This window comes from Olea europaea, chromosome 11 (genome assembly GCF_002742605.1).
Source record: "Olea europaea var. sylvestris chromosome 11, O_europaea_v1, whole genome shotgun sequence".
NCBI lineage: Eukaryota > Viridiplantae > Streptophyta > Magnoliopsida > Lamiales > Oleaceae > Olea > Olea europaea.
The window spans coordinates 19,972,951-19,991,505 of NC_036247.1; the positions used below are offsets into that span (position 1 = coordinate 19,972,951).

General features: G+C 31.7%; 1 protein-coding gene across 1 annotated transcript; it reads right to left on the reverse strand.

Moving 5' to 3' along the window:
- Positions 1–1,167: 1,167 nt before the first annotated feature.
- Positions 1,168–2,277, reverse strand: LOC111404566. The gene is made up of 3 exons (XM_023033357.1): positions 2,166–2,277; positions 1,389–2,000; positions 1,168–1,283 (listed from the first exon to the last, which is right to left on the reverse strand). The coding sequence occupies exons 1-3, from the start codon at positions 2,275–2,277 to the stop codon at positions 1,168–1,170; spliced, it is 840 nt and encodes a 279-aa protein (XP_022889125.1).
- Between the last annotated feature and the right edge of the window lie 16,278 nt (positions 2,278–18,555).

An 18,555-nucleotide genomic window follows, 5' to 3' on the forward strand; every position in this document is an offset into this window, starting at 1 on the left:
AAGAGTTATCAGCTCCCACGTGTCATTTTTCTCAATAGCCTTAATCTCTTCATCCATCGAAACTCTTGTAAGCTCCTCATCCGTGATGTCCTTTCACTTAAGCTTTCCCCTTGTGAAGATGATAGGGAAGCATTTCCATGAGTAGGTGATAAAGGTGGACTGGTAAGCTCTTGCTGCTCTCCATTCTCTTGTTCTTCTTCCTCAAAGAATGGTAAAAAGTCATAGTCTTCTTCTTGGACACCCCAATCCCATGCTCATTTTTCATCAAACTCGACATCTCTACTTATGATAATCTTCTCCTCGTTTGGATTATATAACTTGTAGCCTTTAGAGCGAGAGTCATAATCGATAAAGACATACCTTTCACTTTTGTCATCTAACTTGGACTGCTTTTGATCTGGTACATGAGCATATGCAATGCTCCCAAATACTCGTAAGTGAGAGATGCTAGGCTTTCGACCACTCCATGCTTCTTGTGGTGTCATATTCCACACACTTCTAGAAGACAATCGATTAGACAGATACATGGCGCAATTAACAGCTTCAGCCCAAAGTTCTTTGGGTAATAGCTTATTTTTGAACATGCAGCGGGCCATGTTAAGAATGGATCTGTTCTTTCTTTCGGCTATTCCATTTTGTTGTGGAGAGTATGGAACCGTCAATGGGTGACGAATTTCATTCTCCTCACAATATTTCTCAAACTTTTTAGAGGTGAACTCTCCTCCTCTATCCAATCTCAAGGCTTTTATACTATATCTGCTTTCTTTTTCAACAAGGGCTTTAAACTTCTTAAAAGTTTCAAAAACTGCCAATTTTTTTTTGAGAAAATAGATCCAAGTCTTTCTACTAAAATCATCAATAAAAAGAACAAAGTGATTGCTCTTACCGAGAGAGCTTGGATTTATTGGCCCACAAACATCCGAGTATACAAGTTTTAGCAGCTTTTTAACTCTTGTAGATGCTTCTTTTTGGAAAACTTTTCCTCGAATGCTTTCCAAGTAAGCATCCTTCACATAATTGATCTGCATGATTTATTGGAGGCAAATATTTCACCATCTTCTTCTTACTCAACAACTTTAAACGTCCAAAATTAAGATGTCCAAATCTCAAGTGCCAAAACTAAGATGAATCTTTAAAACAAACTTTGAAGCATTTAGTGACATCATTTTAAATGCTTAACGCAAACATTCTCTTTCTTGTCATAGGGACTTTGGCAATCAAATTTTTTCTTTGATCTCTTATTGAAAGACTATGATCTTTCAAATGATTATCATAGCCCTTCTCTAAGAGTTGTCACAAATTTAAAATGTTATTTTTCATATTGAGCACATAATAGACATTTGAGATAAACTGATGCGTACCATTTTTCAAGCGGATCAAGATTTTACCTTTTCCTTTCACTGAAATCTTAGATTCATCTCCAAAGTTAATGCTTCCACTTACTGATTCATCAAGCTTCAAAAACATGTTTTTTCTTCCACACATAGGGTTGCTTGCTTCTGTATCCAAATACCAAGTTTTCTTTTCTCTTCTTTCTTCACCTTTGTAAGCCAACAGTAGTGCAGAATCTAGTTCACTTTCCCGACAAGCGTAGTTGACTTTCTCCTCAACTTGGTTAGTAATATTTCTATATTCTGAAGTATAATGACCAAGTTTTTTATAATTGTAACATTTAATTTGAAATTTGTCATACATTGGTCCTTCATTTTGCCTCGTATCTTTTCCTCTTTCACGACCTATGGTGGAAAATGAACTTTGTCTTCTTTCCTCCTTGTAGAATACACTTCTTCCTCGATCTTGGCCACGTCCTCTTCCTTTTTGGCTTCTTCTACTATTGAACCTTCCTTCACCCTCGTTCAAAGTGAGCTTTGTTTGAAGAGCTTGCTCTAATGGCTCTTCTTTCACCTTCTTCCTTAGTCTTTCCTCATGGACTTGTAAAGATTCCATGAGTTGATCGACACTCATACTATCTAGATCTTTAGATTCCTCAATTGCTACAACTATGTAGTCAAATTTAGAATTTAAAGACCTAAGTATCTTCTCAATTACTCGAGTGTCGTTCAACTTTTCTCCATTCCTTTTTAATTGATTCACAATAGCCAATACTCTAGAGAAGTAATCAAAAATTGATTTCGATTCTTTTATATGTAAAGTTTCAAACTCACCTCGAAGTGTTTGAAGTCGAACCTTTTTCACCTTCTCAACTCCTTTGTGGGAGTTTTGTAAGATCTCCCATGCTTCCTTACTTGTAGTAGCACAAGCTACTTTCTCTAACATGCCTTCATCTAGGACTTGATAGATGAGGGTGAGCGCCTTCTGTCCTTCTTCCTTGCATCCTTCAAACTATCCCTTTGTGCTTAGGATAGAGCAACCTCGTCTTGTGGCTTCGTGTAGCCTTTCTCTATAATCTCCCATGCATCTTGCGACCCAAGTAATGCTTTCATCCTTATACTCCAATTGTCGTAGTTATCCTTGTTGAGCTAAGGGACTTGAAAAGGAATCATTCAACTTGCCATTTTTCACAAGAATCTTAGGGCTCTGATGCCAGTTTGTTGGAGGAAAGATGGGTTTACTAACTTGGATTGGCTAAGGCTTTTAAGAAGACAACACTAATAGGAAGAAGGAAGTGAAAAAATGAAACTTGTATTTCTCAACTTCAAAAATTTACACATTTTTTGGCTTATTACAAAATGGAGGGCACTATCCCTTTGTATAGTATTTACATGAAGCTTCTAGTCCACACATTTTCTAGAAACACCTAGACCACACATTTGTACAAGATATTTTCCTAGAATTCTCTAGATATTCTTTATAAGACCACATATCTTACTTAGATATTTATATAGATTTTTTCAGTAGATATTTATATAGTTTTTCTAGATAATGTTTCTAGAAATACTAGGCATGTTGGGCCTTTTAATTGATTTGGGCCTATAAACAAAATCTATAAACCCATATTATTTAGTCCAAAAATCAAGTTTACTACTTAACATAAATTTGGTCTGGAAAACACCAAAACAGACAAGACTCACATGGCCACGTCCCTTAAGATCAACAAGAAGACCAGAGCAAGGATGTCAATCTCAGCATGTAAAGGAGCATGACAAAGAGTCTGATGTATCTTATTGCAATCCATCCTGACATAGCTTTTAGTGTTGAAGATATACTACTGCTAATTGGGTAGGAACATGAATGATAGGAAAAGCACGCCTGGAGGATATTTCTGTATGGGTAACAATCTTATTGCTTGGTCAAGTAAAAAACAAAACTCCATATCTTTATCTACTCTAAAAGCTAAGTATATTACTATCAGTAGTTGTTGTACTCAGTTAACCTGGATGAAGCAAATACTTAGTGATTATGTTATTGGTTAAGATTATATTACCATATTCTATGATAGCACTGGTGCTATAAATATCTCTAAGAGTCATGTTCAACACTTGAAGAGTAAGCACATTGATATTAGACGTTACTTTATCAGGAACTTAGATGAATGTAATTGTCCTAGAACACATACATACAGAAGGACAACTACCTGATTTACTCGCCAAAACTCTAGATACTGCTAGATTTAAAACTTTTGAAAAGTCCTTAGCATATGCTTGATGCATTAAACTATTTTTATGTACATAATTACCTTATGTTCTGTTTTGTATGTTCACTTTCCTTGAATATATTTTGCATTTATAAAAGAAAAACATTAAAATTGAAAAATTAGGGGAAAAAAAATTCTTTTCTTGTAAACGTCACATGATGTGATTTTTAATTGGCTCAAAATTTTCGAGATGACATTGAATTATCCAATCAGTATGGTAAGCTCATTATACCTTATGATAAATTGTTGTCAAATAGGTACACCTTTAGATCATTGTGATTAGTCTATTTGTGCCCCTCTACTGACTAAGTTGTCATCTTAAAGGTGACATGTGCTTAGGTGTGAATTCATGGTCAGTATTTATATCTCTTTTTACTATAATATGTTGTCTTGTTAATAGACATGTTTATTGGAGAAAAGGGCTATCACTATGGGTATGTAAAGCCATCCTTAATAATGAACGTAAGTTATGAGAAAAGGGTTGCACTTATAGTTGTGTGAAAGTCAACTCCATAAATTCAAAAGGCAGTGCTTTAAAAAAATAAAAAGAGTCAACACAATGAACATCAAAAGGAAATTGAAAAATAAACATTCATGGTCATGCTTGGCACACACATATTTTTATATCTAAAGAGAGAATTTCATATGATGGCTAGGTTGAAATACATTTATGTGCTTTATCATTAATTGACTGACTTTATCATTTTGAATCTAACTCTCTGCTCTGACTATTTGTTTCATAATTATTTGATTCACTTTATACAATGTCCTGATAATTTCGAAAATGGAGAAGTAGTAGATTTTGATTTTGTGGTGATGGTGAAGTGGTGTCACAGAAGAAAATATGAGTGTTAAGATGGTTGAGTTAGGGAGAGCATGATGTGTGATGAAATTCAACTGAGAGTTGTGTATTGGTTTATCATAGTCATATCACACGCACACGACATTAGGGCTGGACAAAACTCCCAAATCAAACCTACCAAATTGAACCTGAATGAAACGATTCTTCTTAAGTTAAAAATCCGAACGAATTTCTGAATCGAAAATCGACGGGTTTGGTTCTACTCTCGGTTCTAGACCAAAATCGAAGAACCGAATAAAAACCAATCTTCCTAATTTTATTTTATTTTTAATCTTAAATAAGTCAAACTATTTTATTTTTCTAAATAAATATAATAATTAATTAATTTAGCTCAAACTAAAAGCATAATTTTCATATTTCTAAATTTTAGCCCAAGCTCAAGTCCAACTTAATTAAATTGACCTAAGTTCTATCCAAATCTCTTATTTTACCATAGTGTCGTTTCTATCGTTCTAGAGAAATTGAATTGGAAGCTCGGTTGAGCCTTTCTTTATCATTGTGTGCTCGCTATCTTTCTCTTTTTGTGATTTTAACAGTCAAATTTATAAAAAATTCAACAAAGAGAAGCGCAAAAAGATATCGGGATTGTACTAAGTTATTTTGCAGAAACTAAATTTGAACATGTCATTAGTTAAATTAATATAGCATTTTTGTAAGTATTAAAAAAATTAATTATTGCTTGTAACCCAAGAGCTGAATGGATGTGAACCAAAATGAATCGAACCAAACCGAATTGATCAAGCTGCTTGGCGTGAAGAATGACAATTCTTAATCTAAGTGGTATTTGTGGCCGAATACATTAGGGAAGTGATGATAAAATCAAAACCAGTGGGTTTGATTCCACATCATCAACAAGTCAAAAGATGAAGATATGGGGGATTTGTTCTTAATTTCCTTTTATTGTTTTTTGCTAATTTTATGAAATTATAAAATTGAATATTATTATATTTTTTATCAATTAATTAGTAAGTTATTCTACTAGTAGCATGGGTCTGTAAACGTTTCTTCTCGAAGATTACCACATTATATCTAATGTTTTAGTTTTAATTTTTCAATTAATTTTCGCGCTCAATTAAGACTGCACGAATACATCACATCCTACTCATACCAATTAGAACTGTTGGAAATTGAGTATAAGAAGTTCTAACTGCCTATCATCCAGAATTATAACTGTAAAATTAAAATCCAATTTTAATTTACCTATATATTAGAATTAACAGTTCCCAAGATTCAAAAATAACTTCTAATCAACACTATGTTGGCTCTAATATCACTATTGCAAATATGCTTACACATGTCCAACAAAATTTAAAAATAATTTTCAATTCCCTTCAAAGATCATCTTCATTTTTAGATAGAATTTGTGATTACAATTATACCTTTAGTAAATTCTTCAAAATCCTTTAAGAATCTTGATCGCTAGCAATTAAGTTCTTTGCTTCTCCATATGACTCTTGATCTATCACAATCTTTTCACACCACTATCTTATTGTCCAACCTTCAATGATAATTCACACGAAAGAACAAAAATGAGATATTAGGGTTTCTATTTCTTGTGCTAGTAAGATTATATATTATAATGAGTGTTATGAAAATCTCTATCCTTAGTTGTCTATTTATAGATGTTTAAATGGGCTGACATACCCATTAAACACAAGTAGACATATAGTCCCTCAAACATAACTTTTTTTTTTTTATAACAAATGCAATAATATTTAAATATTTAAATAAATAACATTTTTTTATTAAAACGAAGACTTAATGCAATTCAAAAGATAAAGTAACAAAATAAAACCTCTCTCACAGTTTGAGAGATTTGGCTAGCATAACATTTAACCTTCTCATATTTTGAGATGTAAAATTAGTAATTAGATAGCTAAAATCTAGTTTTTTAAACATATTTTTTTCGAAAAAAAATCCGTAGCTAATTCATTAAATCTCTCTTATGACATGGTTGATCAAAGATAAGAAATTCAACTTTGAAAAACTTCTTTCAACGCAGGCATCTGTGAAAAGAATAGTCAATAATACTCTGTAAAAAACTCAAGCAGTTGCAAAACAACAATTCATTCTTTTAACGTAATCCAATATATTAATTGCTCTATTAGTTTTTGTAGGTATCGCTTCCCTTAAAACTTTCAACTCAAAAAATAATTCTACCTCATCAATATCAAAAACCATATTATGCTTTAAGTAATTTTCAAGGTTAATGCAAAAACACTTCAAACTATCATCATCAATAGATTTAAGCCTTTTCAAATCAAATAAAAATCCAAAAATATCGTCATATTTTTTAAATAGTTCAAATCTGTTTTGACGTGATGATAGAGATTGATCTATTATATAGATAGGAAATAATTGATCTTAAAAAAATAATAATAAATAAATAAATTCAATTGTTTACATCATTTATTCATAAGTCTCATCAAAGGCTTCTTTTTGTGTGGAACCCATTTTTCTCGAAATATCGATTCAATTTCTAATTACTTGCAATCTCTTTAGCATCAACTATGGCCGATCCAAACCCCAAATCTTTATAACTTTCGAAAAAGGAAATGAGCAATTTTAATGGTTTATAGCAACATCAATATGTATGTCTTTTGTTTGTAAATGTTTGCTTACTCTGCTAATATTATTCAACATTTCATATTAAATAATCATCCCAAGTAATAATTTAGAATTCTCAATTTCATATGTTGTCTAATACTCTACCCCATGTTTTGCCTTAGGATCATCTACACTTGCCAATTGAAATAGAGCATTTTTCTATAGAGCTTAAAAGCTTATTGTTCTAACACTTTCAACATGACTTTTCCATTGAGTTTGTGACAAGGACTTAAGAGTAAGGCCATTTATATTATCTTTAAAAATTTTCCACTGTTGAGTGGACGACGAAAATGAAGTGTATATGCGTTGCACCACTCCAAAGAAACATTTCATTTTTGAACAAGTGATTATATCACAAAGTGCAAGATTATGGTTATAACACCCACAACGACTATCGAATGCTCTAGGATTCACTTGAAGTAGTCTATTACGTACTCCTTTATGTTTTCCTTTTACGCTAGCACCATTATCATCACCTTAACCCTTTACAAAATCAATATTAAGTTCCATATTATTCAAAGTATCCACAAGTTCATAAAAAAGTCCATTACCAAATGTATCATCCACCAATAAAAATCCTAAAAAGAATTATTCTAATTTTGCTTGACTTCCTGAAATATCTATACATCTTAATAGGCAAATTGGCACAAAAAGTCCCTACCTTGCATATCTATTGTGAAAAATATTCCTATCTTTCATTTTTTGACTTTTTTACCCCTATTTCCACCTTTCTTGACTCTGAATGTCCTTTTCATCAATTTTGAACAATTTTACCCTCTATTCAAATTAAAAAAAAAAAGAAAAGAAAGGAAACAGCAAATAAATAATTGCAACCACAGCCCCCAATTTTTTAAAAATTACAAATCAATCACAAATATATACAAAATATTCAACACAGGTGCCAACAACCATCGAACCCAATTTCCGACACTAAGGCCATGGGATTTTAACACCACCACCATTTCCTCATCAATCCTAACATCCCCACGCAAATTTCAGTCCCAAATCCCAACAAAATCGAGCCAAATTTTACCCAAAAATCTACTTTCACGCACCGTATTATTGCAAATTCGATCAAATCCATGGATGACCATGTTCCATACAACCCACAAACTGCTCAAGCTCACCAAGACGCATCCATACATGTTCCAATTACAGTCAACAACCCAAAAAATTGAGATCTACAACCAATTTTCTAGTTAGCAAACTTGTGGCCGACAAAGCCATTTTCCTGCGACGGTGGTGGGACCCATGATCACCAACCACCACTACAGAACACTACTCATCATGGCGCATCTACTGAGCATATGGGTCTTCTCCCAATTTAGTGTTGAAATGGCTGTTCGTCCAGAAACAGTGAACACGCATAGAAATGAGTCTGACCTCCTTTCAATTGGCATCCCTCCACGACTCCAATCTACAAAGTGCATCAATCAGCATGCAATTGAAGGTCAAACGATGTTAGATATGGATTTAATTGCTTCAATTCATCAGCCAAATGCAACAATTTTGGATTTGACATCACGGAATGTCCGCGCGAAGAGGATAATTCACCATCAATTCGTGAGTCTAATGTATCCCAACATGTGAATCAACTTGGGAAAACTCATATTCAAGCCCAAAAAACACTAGGTAATTTTTCAATTTTAGAAATTACAACACTCGTTTGTCAAATTTTGGAGTCAAATGGTGTTCTTCAGACACTTGAAGAAGAAAGAACAGAATCTGGATGCCATTTGTAATTTTTAAAAGATTGGGGGCTGTGGTTGCTATTAGTTATTTGTTGTTTCCTTTCTTTCTTTTTGTTTTATTTGAGTGGAGGGTAAATTTGTTCAAAATTGGCGAAAAGGATGTTCAACGCCAAGAAATGTGGAAATAGGGGCAAAAATGTCAAAAATGAAAGTTATGGACGTTTTTCACAATAGACATGAAAGGTAGGGACGTTTTGTGCCAATTACCCCATCTTAATACTATAAACATTTGCTATACATGACTAATTAAGAGTGCAATCAAGTATAATAGTAAAGAAATTAGAATCTTAGGGTATGATTATTATTTTTGATCTCACCTGCTAGCATAAGTAATAACTCATTCTGAGTTTTGTGTCCAAGATGATGATATGAATCTCTTTATTTTAGACTCAACGAATGTGATCTTGCACTACGAAAACAAACTCTGCAATCATTTGAATTAGGCTTAAGAAGATACCATTATTTTCTTGATATAGCTTCTCGTTATTTCCACAAAATGCTAAATTATTCTCAACAAGAGTTCTTACCACATATATTATTCTTTTTAATACTTGTCTCCAATGTTTTCTACCCCTATTGATTTGTTCTTACACACTTTTATCAATTGTTTTACTCTTTTCAAATTTTATTTTCATTTCAGTTCATCTACTCATGTTAGTGATGTGGTCACAACTTATTTCATGCATTTTAAGTTTTTCATCATTATTTTTCCAATCATTTACACCGTCATGCGTCAATTGAGTTCTAATCTCATTATTCTTGAATAGCTTACAACAATAGCAAAATATTTTATCCAAATCTTTTGAATATATCAGCAACTTTCTATCATTAGGTAATCGTCGTACTTAATATGTAGAGCAATGTCAATTTGCTAAATCTTTGGAAAAATCACATCCTTTTATTATACAGGATCTTTCATTACAATTAAATCTCTCAAGTTTGTATTTGTATTCATATTTCTCCAATTTGATGGATCTATAAGTTCAAGAAAAAAATAGTTCATTATCTCTATCAGCAGATATCGCTTCATTCACCAAACAATGTTGTTCTTCAATTTTATTATTTTTATTATCATTCTCATTAAATTCTTCTTTAATAATTACGCCTTTGTTATGTGTTCGCTTATTGCTACTAAAAAATTTATGAAGTGCTCCCTCTTGAGATTAAAGTAACTGTTCAACATTTTTTATTCATTTTTCTTTTGACACAATCAAATTCAAAATTTCTAATAGACATAAATATAAGCAAAGAATGATAGAACTTGATTATGAGTCTGAATTAAATGTTCTCAAACTTCTATAAATGAAAGGATTCATCAATCAACGTGCAAGAAAAACATGTAAATACACCGTTACAAGTGATAAGAAAAAAATACTACTGGGTGAATGGCGCATTAAAGAATAACTAAAAGAATTACTATATCAATGCAAAAACTTTAATATTTTAAAGCTATCAATTATAATTCATAATCAATCAAGGTTTCAATTACACCAAATAGAACTTGATATTGACATTTATCCCTGTTTGGCCCCCATTCTCATTCTCATTCTTTTTCTCTTTTTTATTTTCAACCACACAATATTCCATAAAATAATATTACACACAAATAAAAAAAATCATTCTTTTTCAATCACACATTTTTCGAAAAACACTATTCCAACCATTAAATTTTGAAAAGAATGGGGACCAAACGGGGGCTTAATATAATGTTCAAGCTTAGCCACATCATACACAAGCAATTTATTGACAATAATTTCAGATCTTGTAACGTAATTAAGCATTGTGGTTGAAGAGTCACTTGGACTTCAATGGGACCCAAAAGGAAAATAACTTGACAGGGATACCAGGTTCTGAAGGAACAGGTACATACACGTTTTGTATTGTGGGATGTGGGCCTGTTACACTTGGAGTTTGGACTTGGATTTTTGGGTCCATTACTGACAAGAGAGCCCTACGTAATTTCCCTTCATTCAAAGAAGCAAATACTTTGTTGCAAAACCTTTAAAAAAAAACCACAAGCAACTTATTGAAAATAATTTCAGATCATAAAGTACCATTATGACCTTGTTTATGCCTTGACAGAAAATTAAGTGAAAATATCAAAATATCACATCCAAAAGTTTATTAATAGAGAAATTATAATTCTTCTCTAAGCTCAGCTGGGTTAAGAAAATCAAAAAAGAAATTGGAATTCAAAAAATCAAACACGCTTTGTTAAACCATAGCTCCATTATTTTCATAAGTTTTTATTGATTTGAAGCCAATTATAACACTGTCAACTTTTTTAAACATAGACTCTTTCAACCCAAAACCAAAAGTACTCAAATTATCAAAGATTTAAGAGCCAAATTTATTGTAGTAAATAAATATTTTAAAAATAATAATAATAATAGTATAAATTACCTTGGCATTTTTTTATTATTATTTTTTTTTTTTAAAAAAAAAAAACCTTCAACTTAGTCAAGACTTTTGTTTGAATAAATGAGCTGATCTAGATGCAACAATTGTGTTCGGGAATTAATAGATTTTTTGGTGAAGATTGTGAGATATAGATTTGGAAAAAATTCACAACTCAGATATTAAATGTGGACAAATTCAAGTTTCAGGTTTAACGTTTCAAAATTTAACAATCAGGTGATAAATAAATAATTAAACATATTTTATTAATTAAATATATTAAATTCACAATTATACAATTAGTGGTCACAAATACACACTTATGACTCACAACTTATTTATTAGTCACAAATTATCAAATTAATTGGTCACGAATTATTTCTCAATCACAAATCAAAAAATTTATAGGTCATTAATTATTTTACGATCACGGGTCAATAATTTCATAGGTCACAATTTGCTAATCAGTCACAAATAAAAAAATTAATAGGTCACAAATTATCCAATTAATCAGTCACAAATTATTTCTCGGACACAAATTATCGAATTAGTTGTTCACAAGTTATTTTTCAATCACCAATCATCAAATTATTTGGTCACCACTTACGAAATTATCGTCACGAGTCCAAATTTAATCACAGAAACACATTCTTTTAGGTCACAAATTAACAAACGGTCATAGCACCCAAATAGTGATCACACTCTTCCTTCCAACTCCATTGCCGTCGATATCATCACCGCCATTGCCATCGCCACAATTGCCACCATCACAACCACACCAACACCACCTAACCACCTCCGTTAGTAGCCCCACCACCACACACTTTACCGCTGCCACCCTACAATTCCAAAACCACTACCACGCCCACAACAACCATAAAACCACCACCACAACAACCATACACAACAACCATCGGCCACACAACCACAATAACCATTGGAGAAATCAAACTCGAGAGAGAGAGGGGGGGAGAGAAGGAAATAACATATTTAAGCCCCTATAGATCAACAATTGTCAAATTAAAAGCAACAGCAATGGGCCGGCGCCGTTCGCCGAGTGTTAGATATCGATATCGCGATGGCAGTAGAGTCTTTTTCTAGATCGTCTTTTCCCAAATTATCATTTCAAAGATTGTACAAAATCGACTTTTTGTTTCTCTGCGCAATGGTTATATCGCTGCAGAGGTAAGGGCGGCGTGAGAACCTCTACTGCACCGACGTCGTCATTACATTCGAGACTCCGCAAATATTTCAATGCATCAACAATCGTAGCGGGCAGCGTTGCGTGACGAGGGGAAGGAACGCCACTGCTATGCTGTCAAGAGTTGTCAGAGTGGTTACACTGTGAAGAGTCACTGGGTGTGAACTATAGATTGAAATTGATTTATTGGGTAGGGTTGGATGGGTTTGGTGGGTGGAGATATGTAAATTTATTTTCTTTTATAATAATATTATTATATATTAATTACCGGATTTTCGCTTAATTAAACTTCTCACCTGATTTAAGAATAGTGATCTTTAAAACCCTGATGGGATGTAATTTCCACTATAGGTTTCACATTCTCTTTGGTTCCTCTAATTATGTATTATGTTTTTAGTGATTTGATGGTTTTGGATGGAGTGGATTTTAGGCCTTTTATTGTGAGGCCCTTTGAAATCTTGAGCCCTAAGCAGTGGCATAGTTTGCCTTGGGCCAAGGCCACCCTGCGTGTACTTATCTATTGGTATTTTATGATTGATGCAATAATGCTCTCTATTCTTGACTTCATTGAAAATGTAGAGTTCTTAACAATGGATACAAAATATAGTGTTTATCTCTACACCATGATGGATTTCTCGTACCCATATTTGCACATGATATTTTTCGGTCTTGTGGTCGGGCTTGCCTACACAAGTAACATAAGGAAATAACTGAATTCATAGTATGGGTGAACGGTATAATTTGTAAATTTGATTATGCTGTTCAACCAGTCGTATTAGATTACGAAAAATTTATCATGTTCCTAGAGAGTCAGAAAAATATATTGTTAGCCTTCAATTTAGATGGCACATTTCTACATCAAAATTCTTGCGATTGCTTTTAGAGAAAGTATTTGACCAAGTATAAAAAGAACTCTTTCATTTAAAAGTAATATTTCTTTAATAAAATGGTTCACGAGCACCAAAAATAGAAGGTTTGGCTTTTCATGTTGGCATTTCCTTCTGTATTTTATTTTATTGTTTTCCTAAAAACAAAAGAAAAATTAAAAAAGGCAGCCAAAGTGGACTTTAGGTAGTGGCTCAATCTTATGAATTATTTTATAAGAAAGCAAATTATAATTTTTTTATTTTTTAAAAAGTAAGGTATGTTTGGTTTACTTTAAAAGTGGATAAAAAAATTTAAATCAAAATCAACATTTAATTTTAACCATATATTTAACAATCACAATCTTTCAACTATGCAAGTCATCAACTTTTATCAAAATTAACTGAAATTTATTTTTTAACAAAATTAGACGGGGCAAAATAATAAATCGGAGCATATTTGTCAAATACTTTATTTTGTTTAAAAGTTTTGGAGTTGATAAATTTTGTGGATCAAAATGTTCATAAATGCATAAATCTTATAAATCACAAGTAATTACGAATGAACAAAAAATTCCTGATCCTTAGTTTAGCTCATGTATAAAAGTACTTGAGTCAAATATTTTTACACATTTCAAAAGATTCATCGATATTAGTCAGCTTTATCTATTTATAGTTTAAGTCCTTGTTTGATATCTCTTAAATCACAACTTTTTTTTTTCCTTCAGCTCATTTTAATCACGTTCAAAAAATAAAATATTTTGTATATAAATTCAAAAAAATTTCGTGCTTTTAATCACATATTTTCCAAAAAGTTCTATTTTCAAAAATCATTTTCCTAAGGGGGGTAAAAAAAGAAAAACCTCGTTTCAATAAATGTCATATAGGGGCCAAATGTCAACTTCAGAAACTTTATCCTTTAATTATTATAAATGCAGTCAATTTTTTTATTTAATCAAATCTTGTTAGCTAATATTACGCCACTGCATATGTCAATCAAGCATAATATAAACCTAGCATTGCCCTCCAGGGCACATCCAAGTTGGCGGAAGAATCACATTGGGGGCTCTGGAACCAAGTGTGGGGAGTTCGATTCCTGGTTGGAGCAACCAAGTGATGTAATAACCAGAATAGGGGCCAAATGTCAACTTCAGAAACTTTATCCTTTAATTATTATAAATGCAGTCAATTTTTTTATTTAATCAAATCTTGTTAACTAATATTACGCCACTGCATATGTCAATCAAGCATAATATAAACCTAGCATTGCCCTCCATGGCACATCCAAGTTGGCGGAAGAATCACATTGGGGGCTCTGGAACCAAGTGTGGGGAGTTCGATTCCTGGTTGGAGCAACCAAGTGATGTAATAACCAGAGGAAAGGTTGGAGCAGCTTGGTGATATAATAACCATGGAGGAGGGTCCCTTTGGGGAAGGAGTAAAAGCCATGTGGGAACCTGGGAACCAACAAGGGCACAACCTGCGATTTACCTCCACTAGTCACTGAGGGGCCGGGGGCTAGAGGTCCAGGATTTAGTCCGGCTAAACTGGGACACCTGGGTTATAAAAAAAAAAAAAAAAAAAAAAAAAAAAAAAAAAACCTAGCATTGGTCGATCACTGTCAACCATCAAATGTCAATTTCAGAGAAATTTCAGAGATGGAAACTATCAAATGTCAGTTTCAAAGATGCTAATTATTTAAGTTTTGTGTTCAGAACTTTGTCGTTCATACACTGCATCTATTACGTATTGTACCTAATCTGTAATTGCATTTTCAATTCGCACGTTCGGATCTGACAAGAGAGAAATTGGACTTGTCCTGTTTATTCCTTATATTTACGTCAATTTTTCTACTTCCATAAAAGGATATTTAGGGGGTGTTTAATAGATATTTTTATGTAAAAATGTATTTTAGAATAGTAAATTGATGTGAAATGTGTAATTGAGAAATAAAGAAAAGTTTTTGATTTACGTGTAATATTATTTTAATAAAAAATGTGTGATTGAAAAGAGAAAGAAAAATACATTTTGAAAAAAATGGATCTGACAAGAGAGAAATTGGACTTGTCCTGTTTATTCCTTATATTTACGTCAATTTTTCTACTTCCATAAAAGGATATTTAGGAGGTGTTTGATAGATATTTTTATGTAAAAATATATTTTAGAATAGTAAATTGATGTGAAATGTGTGATTGAGAAATAAAGAAAAGTTTTTGATTTACGTGTAATATTATTTTAATAAAAAATATGTGGTTGAAAAGAAGAGAGAAAAATACATTTTGAAAAAAAATGACTACCAAACGGGACCTTAGCTAAAAAATATCCTTTAACAAAAAAAGATTGAACCCCAACCTTGAGGTCCCCCACCACTTCGCCCCTAGAGCATCGTGAAGGAGGTAAATCACGGAATGTGCCCCAGCAGGTCAGGGAACAAGAGCTTGCCTATACACTGGTGCCCACAAAGAGTCCAATTTCATATCTCAAGAGTCGAACCCTCACACTGCGACTGTCAGCAAGGCTGAGATTACCTCACTTCTATCCTTTGCACCACTAGATTATGCCTCAGAGGGCAAAAAAAAAAAAAAAAAAATTATCCTTTATCATTTTTATAGAAGATGGTAGGTGTACATTATGGCATCCATAATGGGTGCCATAATGTACAAGTAGATAAATCCATGTATTCATTATAAAAATGATCTCTATCATTTCAAACTTGTCATTTACACTCTTATTTCAAACTTTTGTTGTCAATTTTTTTATTTTTTTATTTTTTATTTTTTGAGTGGAACACCTTCCACTTTATCAAGAATTTTATTTGAATAAATGAGCCAATCTGGATGCAACAATTGGAGATTAATAGATTTTTTTGGTGAAGATTGTGAGAGATTGATTTGGGAAAAATTCACAACTTGGATATTAGCTATGGCCAATTCAAATTTCAAGTTTAAGGTTTCCAAATTCAACAATCAGGTGATAAATAAATAATTAAAAATATTTTATTAATTAAATATATTAGATCACAATTATAAAATTAATGGTCACAAGTACGTACTTATGAGTCACAACTCATTTATTGGTCACATATTATCAAATTAATTGGTAGCAGATTATTTCTCGATCATAAATTAAAAATTTTATGGGTCACAAATTAGCTTATGGTCACAGATAAATAATTTCATAAGTTACAATTTATTAATCGATCACAAATAAAAATGATAATAATATGTCACAATCCATAAATTTTATAGGTCACAATTTATTTCATGGTCACAAATTATTTCTTGGACATATATTGTTAGAGAGTCAGAAAAATATATTGTTAGCCTTCAATTTAGATGGCACATTTCTACATCAAAATTCTTGCAATTGCTTTTAGAGAAAGTATTTGACCAAGTATAAAAAGAACTCTTTCATTTAAAAGTAATATTTCTTTAATAAAATGGTTCACGAGCACGAAAAATTTTCCATGACATACTTTGCCTACATTTGATTTCTTTTAAGAGGGATAAAAGTAATATTTCTTTAATAAAATGGTTCACGAGCACGAAAAATTTTCCATGACATACTTTGCCTACATTTGATTTCTTTTAAGAGGGATAAAAGTAATATTTCTTTAATAAAATGGTTCACGAGCACGAAAAATTTTCCATGACATACTTTGCCTACATTTGATTTCTTTTAAGAGGGATAAAAGTAATATTTCTTTAATAAAAGGGTTTGGCTTGTTCATATTGGCATTGCCTTCTGTATTTTATTTTATTGTTTTCCTAAAAACAAAAGAAAAATTAAAAAAGGCAGCCAAAGTGGACTTTAGGTAGTGGCTCAATCTTATGAATTATTTTATAAGAAAGCAAATTATAATTTATTTATTTTGGATAAAAAAGTAAGGTATGTTTGGTTTAGTTTAAAAGTCGATAAAAAAATTTAAGTCAAAATCAGCATTCAATTTTAACCATATATTTAACGATCACAATCTTTCAACTATGCAAGTCATCAACTTTTATCAAAATTAACTGAAATTTAATTTTTAAAAAAATCAGACGGGGCAAAATAATAACCAGAGCATATTTGCCAAATACTTTATTTTGTTTATAAGTTTTGTAGTTCACAAATTTTGTGGATCAAAATGTTTATAAATGTATAAATCTTATAAATCACAAGTAATTATGAATGAAAAAAAAAATTCCTAATCCTTAGTTTAGCTCATGTATAGAAGTATTTAAGTCAAATCTTTTTACACATTTCAAAAGATTCATCGATATTACTCATTTTTATCGATTTATAATTTATGTCCTTGTTTGATATCCCTTAAATCAAAACTTTTTTTTTTCACCTTAAACTCATTTTAATCACATTCAAAAAATAAAATATTTTGTACGTAAATTCAAAAAAATTTCTTGCTTTTAACCACACATTCTCCAAAAAAGTTTTATATTCAAAAATCATTTTCCTTTAAAAAAAAAAGAAAAAAAACTCAATTTAATAAATGTCATATAGGGGCAAGATGTCAACTTCAGAAACTTTATGACCTGTTTGAAAAATGTGTGATTAAGAAGTTAAGAAAAAATATTAATTTGAGTGTAAAATATTTTATTTTACGAATGTAGGATTGAAAATGGGTATGAAAAATTAAAAAAAAAATTATTTGAAGAGAATCATACAGCTACAGGGGCTTAGTTTGTAACGATACAGTGATATAATTATGATATAATAATTAACTGATTGACATACCATATGATACTTTATCATTTAATTGTTTTAAATACAATCAATTTTTTTATTTAATCGAATCTTGTTAGCTAATATTACGCTACTGCATATGTCAATCAAGCATAATATAAACCTAGCATTGGTCGATCACTGTCGTCTGTCAACCATCAAATGTCAGTTTCAAAGGTGCTAATTATTTATGTTTTGTGTTCAGAACTTTGTGATTCATACACTGCATCTACCTACATATTGTACCTAATCTGCATTTGAATTTTCAATTCGTACATTCGGATCTGACGATAGAAATTGGACTTGTCCTGTTTATTCCTTATATTTACGTCAATTTTTCCACTTCCATAAAGGATACTTAGCTAAAAAAATATCATTATCATTTGTAATCATCGTAAAAATCATATTATCATTTCAAACTTGTCATTTACAATCTTATTTCAAACATTTCCTGCAGAAGTAATCCTTTTCATCACATTCCGTTAAATCCGTTCGTTAAGTATGTTTAATTTGATGCAGAATTCCACATTGTTTGCTTACTTGCGCAAATAGTTCTTATC